The sequence below is a fragment of the Fusarium odoratissimum genome (genome assembly GCF_000260195.1).
Source record: "Fusarium odoratissimum NRRL 54006 unplaced genomic scaffold supercont1.15, whole genome shotgun sequence".
In the NCBI taxonomy this organism is placed as follows: Eukaryota; Fungi; Ascomycota; class Sordariomycetes; order Hypocreales; family Nectriaceae; genus Fusarium; species Fusarium odoratissimum.
This window is the reverse complement of record NW_022158701.1, coordinates 785,635-807,641: the sequence shown is the minus strand read 5'-3', so window position 1 is coordinate 807,641 and position 22,007 is coordinate 785,635. Positions and strand designations below refer to the sequence as shown.

The 22,007-nt window shown below is 48.7% G+C and overlaps 8 protein-coding genes across 8 annotated transcripts; 3 read left to right on the top strand and 5 right to left on the bottom strand.

Annotated features, from left to right (window-relative positions):
• The first annotated feature begins 223 nt into the window (after positions 1-223).
• Positions 224-4,849, top strand: FOIG_09499 (uncharacterized protein). The gene is made up of 6 exons (XM_031209778.1): positions 224-568; positions 625-829; positions 876-1,115; positions 1,166-1,354; positions 1,403-3,937; positions 3,986-4,849. Exons 1-6 carry the CDS (start codon positions 275-277, stop codon positions 4,684-4,686), a joined length of 4,164 nt encoding a protein of 1,387 aa, XP_031060865.1. The 5' UTR covers positions 224-274; the 3' UTR covers positions 4,687-4,849.
• FOIG_09498 (uncharacterized protein) lies at positions 4,804-5,598 on the bottom strand (the record flags this gene model as incomplete). The annotated part of the gene is made up of 2 exons (XM_031209777.1): positions 4,804-5,254; positions 5,309-5,598. The coding sequence occupies 2 exons, from the start codon at positions 5,596-5,598 to the stop codon at positions 4,858-4,860; spliced, it is 687 nt and encodes a 228-aa protein (XP_031060864.1). The 3' UTR covers positions 4,804-4,857.
• A 1,281-nt stretch (positions 5,599-6,879) lies between these two features.
• Positions 6,880-7,734, bottom strand: FOIG_09497 (uncharacterized protein; the record flags this gene model as incomplete). The annotated part of the gene is made up of 3 exons (XM_031209776.1): positions 6,880-7,028; positions 7,199-7,420; positions 7,485-7,734. The coding sequence occupies 3 exons, from the start codon at positions 7,732-7,734 to the stop codon at positions 6,880-6,882; spliced, it is 621 nt and encodes a 206-aa protein (XP_031060863.1).
• A 379-nt stretch (positions 7,735-8,113) lies between these two features.
• On the bottom strand, positions 8,114-10,744 carry FOIG_09496 (uncharacterized protein). Its single transcript, XM_031209775.1, has 7 exons — positions 10,605-10,744; positions 10,519-10,542; positions 10,314-10,444; positions 9,788-10,257; positions 9,429-9,727; positions 8,683-9,368; positions 8,114-8,629 (listed from the first exon to the last, which is right to left on the bottom strand). The coding sequence occupies exons 1-7, from the start codon at positions 10,683-10,685 to the stop codon at positions 8,254-8,256; spliced, it is 2,067 nt and encodes a 688-aa protein (XP_031060862.1). The 5' UTR covers positions 10,686-10,744; the 3' UTR covers positions 8,114-8,253.
• A 393-nt stretch (positions 10,745-11,137) lies between these two features.
• Positions 11,138-11,994, top strand: FOIG_09495 (uncharacterized protein; the record flags this gene model as incomplete). Its single annotated transcript, XM_031209774.1, has 3 exons — positions 11,138-11,245; positions 11,293-11,535; positions 11,590-11,994. 3 exons carry the CDS (start codon positions 11,138-11,140, stop codon positions 11,992-11,994), a joined length of 756 nt encoding a protein of 251 aa, XP_031060861.1.
• Positions 11,995-15,556, top strand: FOIG_09494 (uncharacterized protein; the record flags this gene model as incomplete). The annotated part of the gene is made up of 8 exons (XM_031209773.1): positions 11,995-12,191; positions 12,245-12,671; positions 12,723-12,878; positions 12,926-13,526; positions 13,573-13,748; positions 13,801-14,330; positions 14,381-14,496; positions 14,555-15,556. The coding sequence occupies 8 exons, from the start codon at positions 11,995-11,997 to the stop codon at positions 15,418-15,420; spliced, it is 3,069 nt and encodes a 1,022-aa protein (XP_031060860.1). The 3' UTR covers positions 15,421-15,556.
• Positions 15,557-16,273: 717 nt separating this feature from the next.
• Positions 16,274-17,352, bottom strand: FOIG_09493 (uncharacterized protein). Its single transcript, XM_031209772.1, has 3 exons — positions 16,934-17,352; positions 16,700-16,879; positions 16,274-16,652 (listed from the first exon to the last, which is right to left on the bottom strand). Exons 1-3 carry the CDS (start codon positions 17,267-17,269, stop codon positions 16,485-16,487), a joined length of 684 nt encoding a protein of 227 aa, XP_031060859.1. The 5' UTR covers positions 17,270-17,352; the 3' UTR covers positions 16,274-16,484.
• Positions 17,353-18,018: 666 nt separating this feature from the next.
• FOIG_09492 (uncharacterized protein) lies at positions 18,019-20,942 on the bottom strand (the record flags this gene model as incomplete). Its single annotated transcript, XM_031209771.1, has 4 exons — positions 18,019-19,817; positions 19,906-20,005; positions 20,178-20,588; positions 20,655-20,942. 4 exons carry the CDS (start codon positions 20,940-20,942, stop codon positions 18,019-18,021), a joined length of 2,598 nt encoding a protein of 865 aa, XP_031060858.1.
• Between the last annotated feature and the right edge of the window lie 1,065 nt (positions 20,943-22,007).

Here is a 22,007-nt window from a genome sequence, read left to right as displayed (position 1 = left end):
ATAAATAGTTCTTCTGAGATTAGTTTGTAAAATATAAATCTTTGAGATCTTCCTGATGACAGGGGTTTAATTGATGCGGACCATTAATGCAGCTGTTGTTTGCCTTGTCTAGTGGCGGTGTGGAGAATGCACAAGGCGACAGGGAATAGGCGCACCAGTAAGTCTGCCTTGCTGCCTAACAATCCCCCTCAAACGACGTCCATTCCTTCTCCTTCTTCAATTCCAAAGTCAGACATGCAGTCAACAATTCCACAATCTCACCTAGCGTGTTATTATGGCTTCTCCTGATATTTTTGCCTCCGCCTATTACAGCTTCCTCAGCACCCTCAGTGACAATGACCGGGCACGCTACGATGACAAGTGTACACCGCAAGGCCTACTGGATGGCTTGAAAAAGATATCTAGCCTAGCGAAGGGGACACAGAATAGGCGTTCTCAGAAGCCTTTTGCGATCGTGCGGGATTTCAATGAGAGAATGCGCCCGTTTTTTGCCATTATTGAGGGGCCCGTAACGCAAAGCTCTGTTTACGCGGGTGCGGCGTTAGGCGCATTGAGGCTCGTTCTTGAGGTCAGATGATACGACACGACAAGGCTCTGAGAAACATACTAATCATTCTGGTGTAGTTGGCCAGTTGCTTTCCAACGCTACTTACAAAACTTCTACAGTGCATCAAAGATATTACTGAGTCATTTCCTAGATATGAAGCTCTGGAGGATATCTGTCGCGGAAAGCTGAGTTCTCGACTGTTGGTTCACCTTGGGCGAGTTTACCGGGATCTCTTCGATTTCTTCGATAGTGCAGCAACCTTGTTCACGGCTAGCAGCGGAAGTAAGTACTATACTCGGGCCTGTCTTCAGATCTAACCTTTATGCAGAGGTCAGACGACCAGTCGAGTTGATCGCCAGTGTTATATGGCGACCCTTTGACGAGAGGTTCGGTGGTATCTTATCAAGCATATCTAAGCACCAGCAGCAACTGAACGACGAAGTCAATATCTATCAGCTTGAACTCACAAGAGACGTCGCCACAACTTCAGAGGAGATTTGCAAAGACACAAAAGCCACCCATGCCAGTGTTTCGGGCCTTCAAGAGCAGATGCGACTCCAAACGCGAGGTACGTATTCAGGTGCAGTCGTCTCGTGTCTTGCTAATCTGCCAACTTAGAACAAGCAATCGCTAGGATACAGTCTTGGTTAAATGCACCAAACTTTGCGAGCACGTACTGGAACACTCTCGATGAATGCCAAGACGATACCGCGCAGTGGATCTTTGAAGTGGATAAGTTTCAAGAATGGTCCGAGAGCAGCTCAAGAGGAAGTTCTGTGCCAGATAGCAAAATTTTGTGGATTCATGGTAAGAGACGATAGAGTTGATATAGTTTTCTCGGACTGACATTATAAGGTAACCCTGGAGGCGGCAAGAGTGTTCTAGCAGCATCAATCGTCCGCGAACTATCTGCCTATAATCAAAACCTGGTTTACTTCTTCTTCAAAGAGCAGTCTCCATTCCACACAGCTTCCGACCTCGCTTTTCGCGCTATTCTAGCTCAGGTCCTACACAAGCATAAACACAGCGATGATATACTCGACAAGTTTATCTTTGCTTCCAATCATGGCGACAAATCATCCGGTCAATCGATTGCAACGCCATCTGAGCTAAAAGATCTGCTTCATCTGTGTTTGAGCTCCATTGAAAACCCCATCATGATTCTTGATGGTATCGATGAGTGTACAGAGCCGGATAGATTCGTTAAATATCTCAAGACGCTTCTCTATCTACCAAATCTACGCGCTTTATTCTCGAGCCGACCTACTGTTCAATCATTAACCAAGTTGGTTCCACTACAACACCGTTTGAGCTTTGGCCAAGTTGGCGTAGAACATGACATTCATACCTATTGTCATTATCATCTGAGTGACCTTATCGAGGAGGGCCTCCTCCTGGAGTCTTCTAATATTCAGCAGCTCACGCGAAGCCTAGTGCTGGGAGCTGATAGGATGTTTCTCTGGGCGAAATTAATGCTCTCGTTCTTGAGATCTCCTGCTCTGAACCGACGGCTAAGGGAGAGTATGATTCACTCCATCACGCTTCCAGAAGGCCTCGGGTCTATGTATATGAGAATCTTTCGACAGATATCCCTCCTGGACTCGGCGCAACAGCAAATGGCCAAAAAGGTTATCCAATGGACACTTCTTTGTCATCAAGAGTGTTTCCTGTCTTCCAGCTCTTGGCATCACTTACTCGGTGCTGAGGAGCCAGATGATAAACAATCGGCATTTTCCCACCTTTCCGAGCTCATCAGTCTAGTGACTTGCGGACTAGTTATCCTGCGAGGCTCAGCGCTCCACCTAGGTATTCTGGAAAAATGTAGCTCAAGTGGCTCCAACTCGGCCAACTGTGCCTTTGTTCATCTTTCTGTCAGAGAATATCTTTTGGAATGGACACCGGAAGATCAGACTATTGCGATGCTGTCCCCTTCTCCGATCATCTCGCATATGGATATGGCGAAACTGTGCTTGGATCACTTGCTTGACTCAGCTCCCACTTCGATACCTTTGCGTATGGACAGAGGGCTCATTGATCTATACTCTTACTGCTCCGTCCGTTGGCTCTATCATCTCGGCAAAGCCGTCTCTCCCAGGACAGCATGGCGCAGCGTATGCTATCAAGAAATGTGTTCAACCGCCGTCACGGGGATTGTTGACCTGCTAAGGCGCTTCCTTGAGAACCCATTCGCGGTTGCTCACTGGATTGACTGCTTCTATACAAGCCCATCTGTCTTTCCATTTTGGTCCTGGGCAGGGGTGCGTCGACTTCAGTTCGACAGCGACAATAATGTTCCAACGGCAATGATACTAAAGGAGTTCTCACAAGCACTAGAATGGCTAGACTGGGCACAGAAGCTCCAGCTACCAGACATTGCAAGCAAAATATTTCTTCATTTGTCTGACAATCTACCTCGACTAATGGAAGACTTGACTGATATATGCAAGAAATGGGACTTGAAGCTAAACGAAACACCAGCTGCTATATGGAGTGATGTTCTTGCATTTACATCAAGCAAGTATCTTCCAGCAGCCCAGTCTACATACCAAGTCCCAATTAACTCAGGAACACCAAACCTCCCTACCGGGGCTTCTCAACGCCTTTGTCACATCTCAGCGACTTCTTCTGACGGGTCTGTACTTGGTATTCTTAGTATCTGGCCATCACGCAATTTTGAGGAGTTCTGGGAAACGATCCACCCAAGTACTGCATATATCGAAGTCGAGAATTATTGTGATAATTGGCATGCGGTCTATGAACTCAGCCGTGTAGGCGAACCTATGGAGAGGCTTGGCACCGTTTCTATTCCGTTGCAGGCGACGGAAGTGGCGTTGCAGATGAGACAGGCATTCCGACAAGAGCATTTCTCGACGTGGAAGGCTTCTTTCCCGTTCTCTATCAGCTTCAACGGCTATTCCATCTGCGTTCTACGGACTATTTACCGTGTCACTATCGACCCAGTGTTATCGAAACTTCGAATCAGATCTTGTCGTATGCCTCTCGAGGAAATTGCGAGGATCCAGCACTTCTGGGATGATAGGCTCAAGATACATGATCCAAGTTATTCACTCAGTATCGGGTTGCCACCAACATTGCAGTTACTGCAACGAAAGGTGTACACGTATCGAACTATTTTCGACATGCACAGCCACCACATCTTCTTCCAAGATGCAAAGAAATTCGAGGAGCCTCTATTAGCTGTCTTTGAGATCAAAGACACTTCGAGTGGGGAGCTTCAAGTTCGGCTTGTCGCCGTGGCACCAGAGGAGATAATGAGTTCATGGCTAGGCTGTACCGGAGTGCCTTTAGCAACAGCAAGGTTTCACCCCGAGTCGAGCCTCATTGTATCTGCCATTAGGGGTCGTGTTATGGCATGGGACTTTTCACGAAGTAAGACCTACACCCCCAACTTAATTGGCAAATTCTGACAACAGGCAGACATTATGAACCATCTTTCACAGGATGGAGCCGAGGTTACAAGCCTGTCGATATCGGCGTGTGCGAATTACGTGGTTGTCATGCGGAAACACTCAGATAGCCATGAAGTCTACGACTTGACAAAACGTGACTTAAAGACTGCTAACAGAATTGCCGGTAGCGTGAGGTCTTCACAATCAATGATGCCCCCTCCGAAACAACAGAAGACTCATAGCTCACACGAAGAATATATGCAAAGGCTTGAAACTAGAATGGACATTACCAAAGCTAGCGGGTCCAACTTGACTCTTGCTGAAGGAGCTGGAACCTCCGCCATCATTAACGCCGGGTCTCAGGAAATCGGGTGTCAGTTGAGAATTGATGCTGGAAAGATCAAGTTGACCGCTCCGCCATGCATCGGAGATACATCCGCCAAGAGCCTGGAACTGTTATCGATACCAAGCACGATCTCAACCCAAGACAGTCGCATAACGCTATATCTCCCGAAGGAAGATGATAATTACCTCTCGGTACTAGTAGATAAGGGAATAGAAGATGGGTATAACATGATGGATAAATCAGGGCAAAGTCTGCCTGTCTTGGTCAGGAAGGATAAGCGGCTGATCCGTGAGGCTATCTATAACGCTACTGGGGACAGGGGCGAAAGAATTAAACTAGTGGAAGGGACGAAGAGATTGTTTTCAGAGGTAGATAAATGGTGAAATTTGGGCAATTGTGTGGGCAGTTGGTATGCTGCCTGAGGTGTGTTTTTAAGAGTGTTATTTTGAGTAGACCTGACAGCTGATGCTTGCATCGCACGCCTTGCCCGATAAATGGTGAAAATAAGTAGAGTTATGACAGAATAGTGATTCCTCTCGCAGACAGCTTCAAAGCTAGATATTTACAGCCAACATGACTAGCCCGATTAACATCTCCCAGGAAGCAAAAGCACCCATGGCAGCTGGGATACCTCCGGCCGAAGTGTGTGAGCTGCCAGAACCTGATGAGCCAGAGCCTGGTGAGCTGGTAGGCTGAGGGCTGGCGCCGGTGCTGTCAGAGCCCGAAGCGGAGTAGGTGACGTGGGAGTAGCCAGTGGTCTCGGTGGCGTCAGGGGCCGGATCCTCGGTGGTCTCTGAGGCTGGAGCCTCAGTGGTAGAAGTTTCCGAGCTGGAACGAGGCGAATCATTTCCACCATTTTTCTCACCATTCCGAATCTCGGGACATGGTGGCAATTGGGCCAAGTCTGTACCCTCGAAAGCCGCACACGTCTGTTCCGGATAGTACTGAACACTATTCAAATAGATTAGGAACTATTTGTAAACTCTAATCAGGGCATATACATACCAATAGCCGAACACTATACCCATTATAAGATCAACTCGGGCCTCCGCAGCTGATATGTCATTTATGTCGCCGGAGGTAGATGTTCCGCATTCAGTTATACAGAGAGATACTGCGGACGCGCCTTGACCCATGCAAAGATAATTGGCAAATTTCTTTGACTGCGTGTTGCCAGGGCCATCGGCGATGGCCTCGTTAAGACAAGGGCGACATAATGGGTCCACGCCATCAAAGACACCTTTGGAGGCGAGCGCCAAAGGAAGAAAGAAGGTTCCAGCTGCGATGAATTTCATCTTGAGTTGATATTGATGGTGGCCGATTGTCGATTGTTGTGTTGAGGGACGCTGAGGGAGGGAGGGATCCAGATATTAAATACATATACGAAGGTTAGCGACAAAGAAAGTAGAAACACCACCTGAATTTGAGAAATGAATCCTATTCAACCCAGCAAGCTGCGTGCGCCACTTTTGATCATCTTTTCCGGATTAGACGGTACCTATTGGTTTCCCTCGACAGCTGGGCGGGGCATGGGGGGAACTCTTTGACCGTCATTCTCGTGAGCTTTGCAGCTTGCATGGATTCTTAGGCCCGAGCAGGAGCAAAGATCAGACATCTGAGGTATCACGTCCTGTTCTTTCGCAGCACTGGTTCTTTCATTCTACCGCGACGACGAGCTGCGGGAGGACAACCTTTAGCCCCAAGTTTTAGCTGGGTTATCTACCTAAGCGTATAACTGTAGTTTTTAAGCTTAAATTACCTCCGAGTTTATGTTGGTATGAAGTAGAATATACTTCGAATGGGATGAAGCCAACTCTAGCCTGATGAACAAGCCCGTCTGACCGTTTAAGGGCCGTCGAACATTCCCCGTTCTGTTAGCGCTGTAACAGCTAGTACATTGAATGCCGCGACGTTTTGTAAACTGCTTGCTACATGTAGCCAGCCACTCTATAAAATAAATTGCCGTGCACCATGCGAACCCCCTATTAAGATGGACGGAACAGGAAATTCAATCCCGTAGTGGTCGGGGAGGATGTGGGGCCGCGGAAAAAGGTACCAGCTTTTGCTCAGCCGTATTTAGCCAAAGTGACTTGTGCAAGAGAACCCTTCGCCAATAACACCACAGCAATTTTTCAGCTCTACAAGAAAGCCCGTTCTAGATTCATTAGGGGCAGAAGCCACGTTGAGCGTGAGACTCAATGTCTCAGCAAGTTATTCCATATCACGCCTGAACAACAACTCAAGAACCTTACTATGTCCACCTTGTCTTGTCAGCTGCGGCGGGTATTTGATGGCAGGGCAGTCGACTACGAGCTAGGCGGAGCTCCTACTAATTGTCCATCGAAAGCTGGCTACTTGTTGAGTAATTAGTTTCTGTTGGCGCAAGCCTCAACTGCTCAGCCGCACACATCAGACAGCGCCGGCTTGGGAGAAACCCGCACCTCATATTTCCACTTACTCGGCGGAATTTCGTTGTCCTATTTGCCCAGTAAACCCTACCATCTATTATAATAGTGAACTGGCTAATTCACCTTTTTTTAACATAGGAGTTTAGCATGATGTTATTGTATCATAGGTTAATTTACCTTTTTATATTTGACGAAATTCAGGTGCATCATCTCCTTATGTATGCTGTCGAATCCAGACCAATCGTATTTGATCAAGGAGCTGTTCATACCTGCAGGGACCGAGGGATTTCTGTTCTGATCCGAGTCGTTGCCCATATCTATTGCCGTGTCATATGAAGATATCTGTCGGCGTGGCATAGAGGGCTTGGAACTGATGTGAGCCTGCTTCCTGTCCGCCCTTTTCATCCTTGTCGGCAAGCAGATGGCTTGATTGGTCTCCTTCACCACTCCTCCTGTAGTCCGTCTGATAATTTCCTCCGACACATACTTGTGAATCGCATCTGGGCTGGGGTGTCTGTTGGCACTTCAGGATCCGGATCTTGTCGAATCGCCTTTCCAAGCTCGTCCAGTCTATCCATGGTGCATTTGACCGCGTCTAACACCTCAGAAGGTATTCCTTCTAGTTTCTGGATCCACTTCCTCCCCTGGATATCTTTGAGTGAATTCAAAACCTCCGATGTACCACGAAAATCTGTGTCATGCAAAGCAGCTGGGATTGACTGTTAGCCTTTCTAGATCTCCGTATTGGTCTCAAGTTAGTCATGATAACGTACCGAACTCTAGATGAACTCGTATAGTGACAAGCTGCTTCAGTACCAATGACCGGATTACGTCGAGGTCGAGTGACGTATCGAAGTGAGTGAAAAGGGCGCAGGTAATTGTGGAGAAGCGTTGCTGTTGCCGCGCCGCGCTCTTCCGTGGTGCAGAGCAGCCTGGGTCAACACTGGCGTATTGTTTGGGAAGATCTTCGCAGATGGCAGTTAATTCTGAGAGGTCTCTCTTCTCCAGCTCCTGCTGTGCCATGACGAGTTGACACCACTTCCACTTCGGTCGGCTTTGAACAGTAGCAGGCCTTTGTTTGATTTCACTTGGGGTCTGTTTTTTGTATTATTGGCTGGAAGACTGGAGTCTGCGGCTGAAACAGTGCGAGGAAGTGGTAGACTGCGTATTGTTCAAGTACCATGCATGGCTGATGCCGGGTTTCGGGGCTGGGGTGGAAAAGGTCCCGTGGGGAGAGTCTCTGATCGAGCCAACCAAGAGCCTTGTCCATGCCGATGAGTCTCGCTGTTACTATTGTTTCTGTCTCTGCTTCTCCCCATACAGCAGCATTGCCCTGCTCCCGCCGCCTTGCGACAGCCGCTCTCCAGCCATCATGGTCAATGATGAGCCTGAGGGCAACCCACTCACCATTGCCAGGAACCTGATACAACTCATCAGCAGGAGCATCGCTAACGTCAATGAGACCAAAAGCCTGACCATTAAGAACTTTATGTCTGAACTCGACTTTAAGTTGAAAGTACCTTTCCATTCCTCCTCACTAGATCATTCCAGCAAGCCCATCATATATCCGTTACTAGAGTACCAATCCCCCACCTCTGAACCGGAAATAACATTTTCCATCGTTTCATCACTCTTGTCCTCGTGTGGTGGCATCAGACCTAGTGCATTCAAATACTTATCGAACGTCTCCTCTACAGCCCTCCTCTGGTGTAGTGTCTTCACCTCAATATACCTTAGCGCTACGTTGAAGAGGGTATCGCAAACCGCGTGGAGCTTCGTGATTGGGTCCGATAATTCGCCAGAGGACTGTAACGATTGGACAAATCTCTCAAGGAGGTTCAGATCTGATCGATCAGGCGACTTTATAATGTGGCAAAATATCACTGTAAAAGGTACGAATGGGGTATATAATATGGCCCTGTTTTCTAAATCAGTACCATTTTAGACATGAAATATACGCATTATACTCACCAATGAAGATACATGTCTCGAACGCCGGAGGTCTTGTCAAGCATTTCTAGGGACCGGATGTGCATCTCCATGGCCTCCTTTGCACTTTGGAGACAATCTTCTGCATACAAATCTCCACCTGCTCTGTATACTAACGTCAAGCAGCCGAGAAAGTTGACGAGATTGGAGTGTACGGTGATAGAACGTATGGTGTAGTTTTCCGGAGTCGTCGAGCGACTATGGTCTAGATCCCCGGTCATTGCGGCCAATTGCAAGGCCTCGGCGATCATAGTGCGCATTTCAGCTACTAGAGCTGGCACTCTGGACTGTCGCTGTGATATCGGAATGGCGAGTGCCGCTGCAGAGTACAACTGAGTATACATGCGTCCCTGTAGCTTTGCTTGCACAACCCAAGCGCGTAAAATGTCAGACCACGAATCGTGAACTGAGTCGATGGCTGACTCGGAGACGTTGATGTCATCTTCGGATATGATGGGTGCGTAACCCAGGCGGAGAGCAAGCCCTTTATCCATTGTATAGCCCATCCAAAAGAGCAAGGCTTGATAGTCACGGCTGTCATTACCCTCGATGGTGATGGAAGAGGGAGACGGGGCGCGATGAAAACCAAGTGTTTGGCCTATTGTGATTGCTGTGGAATTCAGACGCCAGGCTAGGGAAGTTCTAGACACCTCACTGGCGTACATTGCCTGCAAATATAGATGAGTCAGATCCTAATAGTATCAAGGGCATGGCGAATGGTAACCTACACCTAACAGTAGTGCCTCGACTACCTCATAGGTCCGGGGAAGAATAAGGCTGAGATTTGAGAGCGCTGTTTCAAGATTACACTGACAAAGTCGCGCATGTGTTCGATACTCATTACGAGTAGCGTCATCCGACGTGATAAAGCGACACTCGAGGAAGATATAATAAAGCCCGACGTTGACAATGATGAAGTCGGCCTGGCTAAAGTTGCCATAGGTGAAGTAAACCTTGAGGCATAATTCGGTGAAGCTTTCAATCGACCTGAAGCAGCATATCACCGAGGAGTGGAGCTGTGAGAGACCTATCGTCAGTCAGCACACCGGATCAGGCGACAACAAAGGCTGAATGGAGAATCAATCACCCTTGCTTCCATGTAAGGCAGCGATTACAGCCTGCATAGGCGGCATGGGAAGTTCGGAGAGGCCCCCGGGCGGCAACGTTTTGGCGTTTCGGAAGGTAGCCCCTTGGGATGACGAGTATTTGTTGACCTGGCTGACGATCTCGTGGAGGGAGGATAATGCCGTTTGTATCGCGGGGTTAGAGCTTTGAGAGTTCTCCTGAACCTCTTGAATGAATAACTCGCTTGCGACGGCGGTGTGCGCTGCAAGGGACGAGTCTCCCTCGAACTCGGGCCCCTGGGAGTCCAGAGGACCTGATTCAAGGCTATCGGGTGCATCGACGGCATGTTCGGAATGGGAGATTGTTGATGCATTGTACTTTGTTGAATGTGTATGCAGTTTGGAGCCGCCCGCATCGCTACCTGTGGCAAGTCTTTGAAGTAATCTCTCGATGCCATCCAGCCGATTGTCTATCCGGTCGATCTTTTTCTCGCTGATCTCTATCAGCACGGATTAATCGACTTGATGAAAGGGATAAACATAGCTTACTATTGCGAGGAGATCAAGACTCTCGTCCTAGACTCTCTGGAACGCAAGCCAGACCCATTGCTGCTACATGTTAAGTTAGAGGCGTGGCAGTTGTCGCATGGGCTAGATTGTGATGCTTTGTGACATCGAACCTTTTAAGTCCGCGTCAGCTTCATTGTGGCACGGGATAAGAGAATTGAATGAAGGTACCAAGGGAAAGAATTACTTTACGTTGACGGCATTGATCACACTTTGGACAATAAGTCAGTAAGTAAGTACCTTATGCTTGTCGCTTTTTCCATCGGAACATACCGCTCTCAGGTTGCCACGGCGGGACGCTGAGTCATCGAAGTTGGGTGGGGTGGAATCCATTGGCAGTTGAGGTCCCAACATACGCGGCTGCGGTGCTGATGTAGGGAAAAGGTAGAGTAGAATGCAGAATTGATGGTGAAGTGACCGGGACTACGAGAGAGAGCTATCGAGGCTGAAAGCAAACTAGTGACATGGACTCCACTTTTCTTCCTCGATGAATCAAATTAGTCCACTGGCCCCACTAAACAGTCCTAGACCTAATTCAGTGTTCAAGAGTCGGGGGCCGCGGACGGAGTCCTCGGGCGGAGCCCACGGGCGGAAGAGTGGAGTCTTAAGCGGAAGATACGTTTGATGTATTGCCTTGAGTGTATAATTTTATAAAAAAAACAAATTCTTATGATATCATATGTACAGCGATACTAATTAGATATAAAGGCAGGCCTAATCAAGCGTGTTCTTAATTCCTTTCTCAGAACATCACTTTGAAAACGCCCCTCGATTATTCACAACATATTTCCCCATCCGATTCCATCATGACAACTCCACAAGAGTCTGAAGATGCATCGCAAAGCGAGAAGAAACCGCCAACAGCAAAACGGGATGAGAAACAGAGCCAACATGGAGCTTTTGCTACCTATCTGGTCAGTTGCACTTGTATTGAGGTTGGGTATCCGCTAATTGATATCAGAGGATATTCTCCTACGCCGAACCTCTCGATTACCTTCTCATTGCCGCTTCTGCCATTGGAGCCATCGGGTCTGGGATTGCCATGGCGCTTATGAATGTCATATTCGGCGGTTTTGTTGACATCATCAATGACTTCACACAAGGAGATAAATCCCCTGCCGAGTTCCGCGGTAGTGTCAGGACACATATCTTGCGCTTCATCTACATCTTCATCGGCCGTTTTGTCTGCACTTACGTGTTTACTGTACGAGTTTCTTAATGTTGCTTTTCGAGTTTACTAATGTGCTGGACCCAACAGGTCTGTCTTACGGTTGCCGGAACGCGAATCACGAGAACAATACGCTACCGTTTCCTGGAATCCACGTTTTCCCAAGAAATCGCCTACTTCGACTCCGGCTCCGGTGGTTCCGTGTCTTCTCAAGCCACCACGAACGGAAACATTATCCAACAAGGCATTTGTGAAAAGTTCGGTCTTGGCGTTCAAGCTGCGTCGACTTGCGTCACCGCTATAGTCATTGCGATCATAACACAGTGGAAGCTGGCGCTCATCACCATCACTATCGCACCTGTCATGGTCGTTGGCATTGGCTTTGCTATAGGTGTCGATGCACAGATCGAGTTCAAGATCATGAAGGTCTACTCAGCAGCCAACTCACTCGCCGAAGATGTCATTGGATCAGTCAGAAACGTCCACGCCTTTTAGATGCGGCCCCGTCTAGTCCAGAAATACGATAACTACCTCACGCAAGCACTCAAGCTAGGCGACAAGAAGTCTCCTGTTTGGGGCCTCCTCTACAGTACCGAGTTCTTCATGATCTTTAGCGGCTACGCACTGTGCTTTTGGCGAGGGGTGCACATGTATGCCGATGGAGAGATTAAAGGGCCCGGAACCGTCATCACGTAAGTTGGTTTCCACAAGTTCTTAGTGTGAGTGAGATGAATTGACGATGTAGCGTACTGTTCTCTATCGTCATCGCTGCCTCTTCCTTGACGCAGATCTCACCGTACTTCACCGCATTCGCCAAGGCTGCTTCAGCCGCAAATGACCTGTTTGTCACGATCGATAGGCAACCACTCATCAACGCGCTGGATGAATCTGGGGATTGCCCTGAGAAGGTCGATGGGGCAATCGAAGTGTCTGACCTCTCCTTTTCTTACCCTACCAGGCACGATGTGCAAGTGCTTCGTGACTTCACATTGGCCTTCCCGGCTAGAAAGACGACAGCACTCGTAGGCGCGAGCGGCAGTGGCAAGTCCACTATCGTTGGCCTTTTAGAGAGGTGGTATACTCCAACGTCCGGCTCGATACGTATCGATGGCCGGCCAATCGAGACACTTAATATTAATTGGCTCCGAACTCGCATTAGAATGGTTCAGCAGGTGTGTCATTATCTGCCGTTTTTCCCTCCCCCAAGCACTCACACCTTCTAGGAACCTGTTCTATTTAATGGTACTGTATTTGAGAATGTGTGCAATGGTCTCACGGGCACACAATGGCAAGATTCGCCTCGAGAGTCCAAGATGGAACGCGTCATCAAAGCATGCAAAATGTCTAATGCCCATCAGTTCATCTCCCAGCTTCCAGAAGTAAGTGCAAATCAGCTGATTTCAAGATAGTAATCTGACGGAAGCAGGGATATGAGACGCAAGTGGGTGAGCGAGCTGGGTTACTGTCTGGAGGTCAAAAGCAACGCATTGCTATTGCTCGTGCTACTATTTCCGACCCCCAGATCCTGTTACTCGACGAAGCTACCAGCGCCCTAGACCCAACCTCGGAAGGCCTAGTCCAGAAGGCATTAGATCAGGCATCAGCAGGGCGTACTACGATTGTCATCGCTCACAAGCTAGCGACTATCAAAAACGCCGATAACATCGTTGTCATGTCGAAGGGTGAAGTTTGTGAGTCAGGAACCCATAGCCAGCTACTTGGTATGAACGGAGCATACGCGCGATTAGTCAAGGCCCAAGACCTCGAGTCCAATCAGAAACAACACAGTGATACTGAAGCCACTGAAACGGGAGACGAAGGCGAGAAGGAGGATACAGGGCTCAAGCAGGTCCACACCTCAGCGAGTCATCGAATAGGCATTTCTTCAGCATTGCAACAACAGGAGCTCCTTGACTACAGCAACTGGAAAAAGCGAGGCATTGTGAGGGTGGTTTGGTCATCACTTGTGGAACAAAGATCTCTCTGGCCCACGCTATTTCTCATGTTTCTCATGTGTCTTGCAGGAGGTAGGTTTCTTATCAATTGTTGAGTTGGGTTGACTGACTCATTTAGGTGCCGTGTATCCCGGCCAAGCCCTCGTCTTTGCAGAGCTGATGAATGTATTCACCTATTCTGGCTCAAAACTACGGTCCAAAGGAGATTTCTTTGCTCTCGTATTTTTCATCATTGCCATCGGCAACCTCATCATTTATTTCGTTCTTGGATGGTTCTGTAACACCATCGGCCAGGTATGACCAGCCCATACGCCAGTGATTGGTAATGAAGCTGACGAGGAAACAGAGAATGACCCAGTTTTATCGTCGCGAAATGCTTGAAGCAATCCTCTCTCAGGACATTCAATTCTTTGATCGTGCTGAGAACACAACTGGAGCACTTACAAGTCGCCTATCGTCTCAACCGACGCAACTCCAGGAACTCATGGGTTTCAATCTCTCATTGATCTTCATCGTTATCATCCAGATTGTCGCCATGAGTATCCTCGCAATCGCGACAGGCTGGAAGTTGGGCCTTGTCGTCGTCTTGGGCGGTCTTCCTCCACTTCTTTTCGCTGGCTACCTTCGCATACGACTTGAGTTCAGGCTCGACGAGGAAACAGGAAAAAGGTTTGCAAACAGCTCGGCGCTTGCAGGGGAAGCTGTCGCTGCAATCAGAACCGTCGCCTCCTTGGCACTCGAACGACAGATCTTGGATCAATATCGCAACATGATCAATGGCATTGTGCGAACTTCTATCCCGTCGATCCTGCATTCCATGTTCTGGTTCGCCCTCTCGCAATCTATTGATTCACTTGTACTTGCTCTAGGATTCTGGTGAGTCGCCCTCTGCTATTCTACCTTGACCGCAACTAATGCTCTTGTAGGTACGGTTGCCGCTTGTTGTCTTTCAACGAGTATACGATGCGTCAGTTCTACATTGTCTTCGTTGGTGTCTTCCTCAGTGGCCAGGGAGCGGCACAATTCTTCATGTATACAACCAGTGAGTGATGTCCTTCTCCTCCTCCATGGAAAAAAAACTTACTGACCCTGACTTGCAGGCATTACCAAGGCTGTCTCGGCGGGCAACTACATGGCTTGGGTCAGGTCATTGAAGCCAATCGTAACAGAAACACCAGACAACCACGACAAAGGTCCTTCAGACTCTCCAGACTCCATGATATTGGATAACGTCAGATTCACCTACCCCACAAGACCCGACACGAAAGTACTGGGTGGCATTTCAATGACGATCCAACCTGGAGAGTTTGTTGCATTTGTTGGCAGCTCGGGATGTGGTAAAAGCACCATGATATCCATGCTCGAACGATTCTACGATCCTTCTTCCGGTTCTATTAACCTCGGCGCACAGAATATTGCGTTGCTCAATCCACGTCTCTACCGGGGACATACTGCATTAGTGCAGCAAGAGCCAATGCTCTACCAGGGCACTATCCGGGAGAACATTTCCTTGGGGTTTGAGAACACAGAAGCTCTCACTGATGGCATGATTATAAACGCTTGCAAAAAAGCTAATATATACACTTTCATTGAGTCCTTGCCTGAAGGACTGGATACGCAGTGTGGTTCACGAGGACTCTCACTATCTGGAGGCCAGCGTCAGCGTATAGCAATTGCTAGGGCTCTTGTGCGTAACCCTGATATCCTGTTTCTGGATGAGGCCACATCAGCACTAGATACAGAGAGCGAGAAGATTGTTCAAGAAGCATTGGCAGAAGCTGCAGCTTGTGGGAAACGTATTACTATCGCTGTCGCTCACCGTCTCTCTACCATCAAGGATGCAAACTGTATTTTCGTCTTCCTTGGCGGCAGAATTGTAGAGTCCGGTACACACGCATCACTAATGCAGAAGGGTGGGATCTATTACCAGATGTGTCAGGCACAATCTTTGGATAAAGGCATATAGGATGCGAGAGCCTGGGGATGTTGAAGGGGTTTAAGGAGCGGGAGCTAAAGCATGGGACGGATTAGAAGAAAACAACTAGACTGATTATGTTCTCTTGTAAACTTAGATTAGATCAATAACTCCTCTTAATATTTCTGATCTGCTTTTCCGCCTAACTCTCTGCGACTCAGTTTAGTTCTGTCCCATTCGCAGCGCCCTGCCTCATTGGGGCACCGTCAATGCACCTCTCCCCCTGGGTGGCTGGCTAGCTAGTAGCTACCGCACAATCAACGCGCATATGTTGTGCCACCTTCAGCGTCCGAAGTACCGTAGGATTATACAGAGGTTCTGCGTCCTTCCATTTCAAAAGTTCTATCATGAGGGTTTGAGTATATTTTGATCTCTCGGGGAACAGGGTAAGATAACAGATCCATAAGAGCTTGCACCTATTGTAACAAAGTTAACTCTCTTTGAGGGAACTTAATACAATTTTGCCTAATCGATACCCGGCACGATCTTAACTGCAAACAGTCGTATAACGCTATACATACCGAAGTAAGACAAGAACCACCTCTCGGTACTAGTAGATAACTGAATAGAAGACGATTATAATATGCTGGATAAATCAGGGCAAAGTCTACCTGTATTAGTCAGGACGGATAAGAGGCTAATCCACCAAGCTATCTACAGCGCGAATGGTGATGGGAGTGAAGGTATGAAGCTAGTGGCAGGGACTAAGATAATGCTCTCAGAGATAAAAGAGTAGTGGGGTAGGATAATAAAACTTTACATTTGGATGTCAAAATAGAGCTCATGCTAACTTATTCATGTCTTTTCCAGCTGGTCTCGATTCGTATGATTGTCTTGTTCCTATACTATTTCCTCTTTTTGGAACTTAATAATTATATATGATAAGACTTGTGGCATTCAACTAGCTGAGTGTAGACTCAAACACGCAATGTACTTAGATAGCTGGCATATCGTCTTAACCTTTGTTATAAAAGAAGTCTTTACCAAGAATATCACTAAATCAATTTACCATCATGTGCAGCCACGGGCATGCTCTCCTCATGCACAGAACTCCGTTATAGCTTGCTGTTGACAAATGCCAAAGCCTCTTTTCCGTAGATGTTGACGTATTGTTGGTGGTGGTTGGAGTCGTTTCCGTTACAGCAGAAGGGATCCTGAGAATCGCAGTAGATCTGGACCTTATCGGCGTTAGGGCAGCTGAAGCCTGCAGGTCGTGCATCAAACTAAATATTATCAGTAACGTCATAAAAATCACGGTAGTATGACTTACGCCGCCAGCGGTGCAGGTACCGACTCCGTAAGATAGGCCGCTCACGAATCGAGGGTCACCCAGCATGATAACGGCCTTAACTTGTTGAACTGCACTAGCGGAGAGAGGAACAGATGAATCAGAAATGCCAGCCCCAGAGTCAGGGCCTCCACAGATGTTGTTGTCCATGATTTGGCCACCCTAGCAATATTTATCAATTACAGGCACCAATGCTAGTGATAGTAGATGACGTACCTGAGAGTAACCGACCAGGACAATCTTTGTCTGAGGGCAGCGCTGATTGAGACCATTCACAGCAGTGGTGACAGCTTGAGTACCCTGTTTCGCAGAGTCACCATACTGAACGCCGCCACATGAAGCCTGGGCACCGCAAGCAGGGTAGTCAATTGCCTCTGAAGTTGCGCCAGGGTGATCAGCCTTGATCATATCAACTAGCTGACCAGCTGAGCCAAAGCCTGGCGCAACTGAAGTTTCACGGGCGCCAAAGATGTGAATATCAGGGCATGACTGAGCCTTGACTGCCAAGACGTTGGCGAGGATAAGAAGAGTGGAGTCGAGAGAAGCGCGCATTTTCAATGACTTGTATATACTGATGACTAGCTATGTTGCTGGACGAATATCGAGCTTAGCCGTCTGCTATTTAAGCGCGGGAGATAAACAGGGATACCACAGCGCATGAACATTCCAAGAGCTAATCGACTGACATAGGTCGTTTACCAAACCATTCCCCGCTGTTGTTTCAACCTGATTGAGAGGTTTCATCCGACAGGGATGGGGTATTGGTGGGTAATTAGGATTGAATGGGTCTAAATCTGTCTGAAACATGTTTTGTAGCAGTTTGCATAAGATTTTATAAGAGCCGAAGCTTGGATCGAATAATGTCCGTTTTAATGTTACAGTTTCAGGAACCGATCGAGCCGACGGCCCGATGAACAGACTATATTTGAGCTCGGAACATTATCTATTGGTTCATTCTTTTAACGTGGGATCCGCATGATTTCCTTAGTATTCCTCTTTATAAGTTGGGATATCTCGGATATAAGTGCTTCGTCATATCCGAATTTTCGAGTAGTAATTACTATGTATGCTGGATAAGCGCCTGTACTGCACCAGGCAGTCATGATCTTTGGCACCTTTTCGGATCCTACGTTCCATCGGAGATATTAAGTATACTATGGAAATTTAGGATAGGATAGTGAAAGTGAGGAGAAGATATACCTAATTACTCAAGATTCTCTTCTGATAAACCATCAAATTGTGTATCGGTACCTGATATGGGTGTTAATCGTCACAGCAGGCGTCCGCTAACGGCTGGCATACTAGAGCACGCTACTCAACATTTCCAGTATCTCATGAAACTCGTCAGATCTCTCATCTCCCGACTCAATCATCTCCTCCACCCGGTCTTTCGCCTTCTTAGCCTGCTCCTTCGTCACCGCACGTCGGTCAACAAACATTTTCACAACATCATCATGCTGCTTCGCCGCCGCAGCAACGATCGCCAGTCCGTAGCGTCCACCCTCCATCGCCGGATCCGCGCCAACGTCGAGCAGCTTCTCAGCAACATCCCGATACCCCTTGAATGCCGCAGCCTGTAGCGCGCTGCCGTAGTACTCTGTCGAATCGTTGACATTTGCACCGGCGTTGATGAGACGATCTACGAGTTCAGGATGCCCCTTATCCAAGGCGACCACTAATGCCGGGAATTTATTCACTGTGCTCCGTGCCTGTAGATCCGCACCCGCATCAAGAAGGAGAGTCATGGCTTCGACTTGCCCTTCACTAACGGCAGCGAGTAACGGGGTCCCAAGGTAGCCTGCTTTACCATCGATATCAGCACCAGCATCCAGGAGCTGCCGCATGATGGCCAGGTGGCCCTTCAAAGAAGCCGCATACAGCGACGTGACGCTTCTCCCGTACTGGCTAAAGAACTGATTGACGTTAGCGCCAGCTTTGATGAGGCGGGTGACAAGATCCTCATTTCCTTCTTGGGCTGCGATAATTAGAGGAGGTTTCAAGCTGTGATAGTCCAATGGCTCTTCTGGATCACCACCGGGTGATGCTCCAGCTGTGAGGAGCATGCTCACGACTTCTACATGCCCATGTTGAACGGCATATGCTAAAGCAGGTCCGAACCTCTTTCTACCGCTGGCTTCCAGCTCGTCGAGGAGTAGCTTCACGACCGGCACACACCCGCTTGCAGCAGCTACTGCTATTGGGGTCTTTTTGGTTCCCCCGTAGGCGTTCACGTCAGCGCCCGCATTGAGCAGGCACTCGACGACATCAACACTCCCTGAGCCCGCTGCTGCGTGAAGAGGGGCCTCTTCGCGTTTCTCTCCGCGTTCCTCTTGAAGATCAACATCCGCTCCAGCGACAAGGAGCTGCTGGATGATACCCAGATAGCCCTTCCTGGTCGCTCGATGCAGCGCTGTGCCCCCGTGTTGTTGATCGACATCGGCACCAGCAGCTATCAACCACCGAACGCACTTGTCATGCCCGCCTTCCGCAGCAACTTGCAGCGCACTGGTCCTCGAAGCAAGCTGGTCAACATCAGCCCCCGCCGCCAGGAGCCATAGTACAATATCATCGTGGCCGGCTTCCGAGGCAGCAAACAGGGCATTAGAGCGGCCGTCGGAAACATCCGGATCTGCTCCTGCTCCGAGGAGTGCCTGAACCACTCGGGCGTGGCCTCTCTTTGACGCTGCAATGAGCGGGGTGTATAGACCGCAACCGCCGAGTGCGTTGGTGTCTGCACCGGCCTTTATGAGTAGATCGACAATGTCAGCGTAGCCTGCAGCACAAGCGTCCTTGAGCAACCCGTTGTAGTCTTCCTTTTGCGAGATGTCTTCTGACTTTCGCCCAAGAGCGTCACGGACTCTGTCAGCATTCCCATCGTGAACCGCATCAGTAAGGCTGTACTCTTCATCCTCCTTATCCTGCAAAGCGTCGTCGTCGGTCTCGACCTCTGGCCGAGCGGAGGATTCTGACGTGCTATCTTCATCGGTCTGTTTCATGTTTAGCTCAGCGTCTTTCTCGTCGCTTACGCCGTGGACCGCCTCGGTATCTTTTGTGACGGTTCCCTTGCCAGACTTTTGAGCTTCAACATGCTTGCCTTGAGCTAAGCCAATGTCAGTTCAAGTAACAGGGCAAGTCAATCAACGCAGCTGGTCCATATCTCGGCATTCCACATAAGGAAACCAACTTACCCTCAGTTCCTACTCGTTCCGCCTCGGTCCACGTCTGAACGTGGTAGGTCCGCGGGTCTTGAACATACGCGACTCCTGGTTCCAATTTACCGGTGGTCCACTACAGCTCAGATTCGTCAGTGCAGCTCGGTATGAGAGGGGTAGACTGCGTACCACGTAGCTCCTATAATGAAAACGAATGCCCCCGACGAAGCTGACAAGTCTTTCGTCACTCTAGATATAAGCCATTTCAGCACAGAGCATTCCCCTAATAGCGTGTACTAGGCGCGTACCTTTGCTCGATATGTGAACGAGCCATCTGCGTGCTTTTTCTCTCCACGTTCAATGCTCGGCTCGAGGTTCACGATACCATCTATACCGGCCGAGAATCCTAGCTTAACAACCTTGTCTTTATCTTGCCAGACATTCAAGGCTATTTCCTCGGTGGTGTAAGTGGTCGTGACCAGCCAGACACCGTGTTCTCTCACGGCCGAACGTATCTCTGGAAACAGTCTCTGGTTCTCTTTGAACCAGCGATCAAGAAAGTCACCATCTTCAATGCTCGATCGCACCACGGGGTTCTTCATTACTAGGACGGCGCCAAGGGTGTTGCTATTTCGGTAGGCATTATCCGTACCCACATTGATAGGTGTCTGGGCCAAGATTGGGCTGCAGCCATACGTTGTATATGTTAGCTCAATCTTCTATCTAGTGATTACCATGGCGGTGTCAACTTGCACTTCAATTTTGAAGCCTGCATCTGTGCTAACGGTTTGTGAAGACGTAAGAGTCCCGATCTCCATCTCAACATCATCATGCACCGTTAATGGCTCTGCCAGTCGCGTGAATTTCTTGGAAATTCCCTGAGCTGCAGGTTCTCCAGAGTTCTGCACGTCATGAAGGGAGAGAATCTTCTTCCAGTTGCCATTGCGGTCGAAGTAACCAACGGAGCCCGGTTTAACATCCTTGGAGCTCGTTCGGTGATAGCATGCGTGGCCGAAGGACCAATCGGCCATGCCCTGGGCGTATTGCGAGGCCCAGCGATCACTGCTCTTCATCGTGCGTATTTTTGGTTACTTTTTGTGGCTTTCTATTCAGGTTTGCTGCGTGAGGTTTTGATTCTGTTCAGCTCTGCTGACGACTGTTTGATGATAAGCACGGCACATGACGTGACGTTACCACCGTGGGGTAATCATGCTATATAGCCAGCGCCGCACCTCTCGTCGAGCCAATCGAGCAACCCGGCAGAGCAGCTTGAGCATCGAACACGTCTTAGGCTGTGCTTACTTAGCCTCAGGCAGCAGCAGAAACACAGGGTGTGATGGCCATTAAACTAGCAGCTCACCAATCAGTTGCTAGAGCATCTTTACCGGGCCGCGCCGGGCTATACTGAGCGAGTCTACCATTACGAGATGGTGCAGGGAGAAGCTACCTGATGCGACGTTTCAGCTGCCAACTCTTGACACTCAGCATTGAGGCCGTCCATCAGTAGCAGATACCAGACAACACAGCCTGAAAAGTAAGCTAAGCCATTCCCCATCAAGCCCTTATCTTGCTACCCCGCTTTGCTCAACGCCTAGCTGGAAGGTCCTTTAAGAGAATGCCTTAACAGGTAGAACAGAGGGTTCATTAACATCTCGTGTTGGGTTTTATATTATTGGATTCAACAGGCAAAACATAACCGCACCAGAGGAAAGCTTAATGAGGGGTTAGATGATAGTTGGATTCTCGCTTGATGTCAGCAATTTCAACTTCTGCCTCGACAAAGAGTTTGACTTGCGTCAAAAGGCTCGAAATACAACATAGGAACTGTTTTATTATCTGGTCATTTAAAGATCAAGGGTAGGTGCGTGAGCAACTCGAGGACTCGATATGAATAGTGAATGATGGAAAACAGAGAAAGGAAGGAAAATTGTCGAAGCAGAATGACTTTCATATCGGGATCAAGTTTCCAATTTCATCGTTTTGTATGTGCAGCAACACCATTGAGGTACCCCGCCATGAGGTTGCGATAAGCGGGGTTGACGATATCGGAGGTCGACCCGATAAGGTCGGAGCCGTGCCCCGTCCCGTTTCCGAATCAAGACGGCATCCGGGGTCCAAATGCCGGGGCTCAAAGCATT

Bases quoted from the DNA above. Each gene is read 5' to 3' on its own strand.
- FOIG_09499 (XM_031209778.1), top strand. From the start codon at position 275: ATGGCTTCTCCTGATATTTTTGCCTCCGCCTATTACAGCTTCCTCAGC. The intron at 569-624 runs GTCAGATGATAC...ATTCTGGTGTAG, and splicing joins CATTGAGGCTCGTTCTTGAG to TTGGCCAGTTGCTTTCCAAC. The intron at 3,938-3,985 runs GTAAGACCTACA...GACAACAGGCAG, and splicing joins GGCATGGGACTTTTCACGAA to ACATTATGAACCATCTTTCA.
- FOIG_09496 (XM_031209775.1), bottom strand. From the start codon at position 10,685: ATGTTGGGACCTCAACTGCCAATGGATTCCACCCCACCCAACTTCGAT. The intron at 9,728-9,787 runs GTGATTGATTCT...GACTGACGATAG, and splicing joins TGCCTTACATGGAAGCAAGG to GTCTCTCACAGCTCCACTCC. The intron at 9,369-9,428 runs GTAGGTTACCAT...CTATATTTGCAG, and splicing joins TCGAGGCACTACTGTTAGGT to GCAATGTACGCCAGTGAGGT.
- FOIG_09493 (XM_031209772.1), bottom strand. From the start codon at position 17,269: ATGCGCGCTTCTCTCGACTCCACTCTTCTTATCCTCGCCAACGTCTTG. The intron at 16,880-16,933 runs GTACGTCATCTA...AAATATTGCTAG, and splicing joins TCCTGGTCGGTTACTCTCAG to GGTGGCCAAATCATGGACAA. The intron at 16,653-16,699 runs GTAAGTCATACT...GATAATATTTAG, and splicing joins GTACCTGCACCGCTGGCGGC to TTTGATGCACGACCTGCAGG.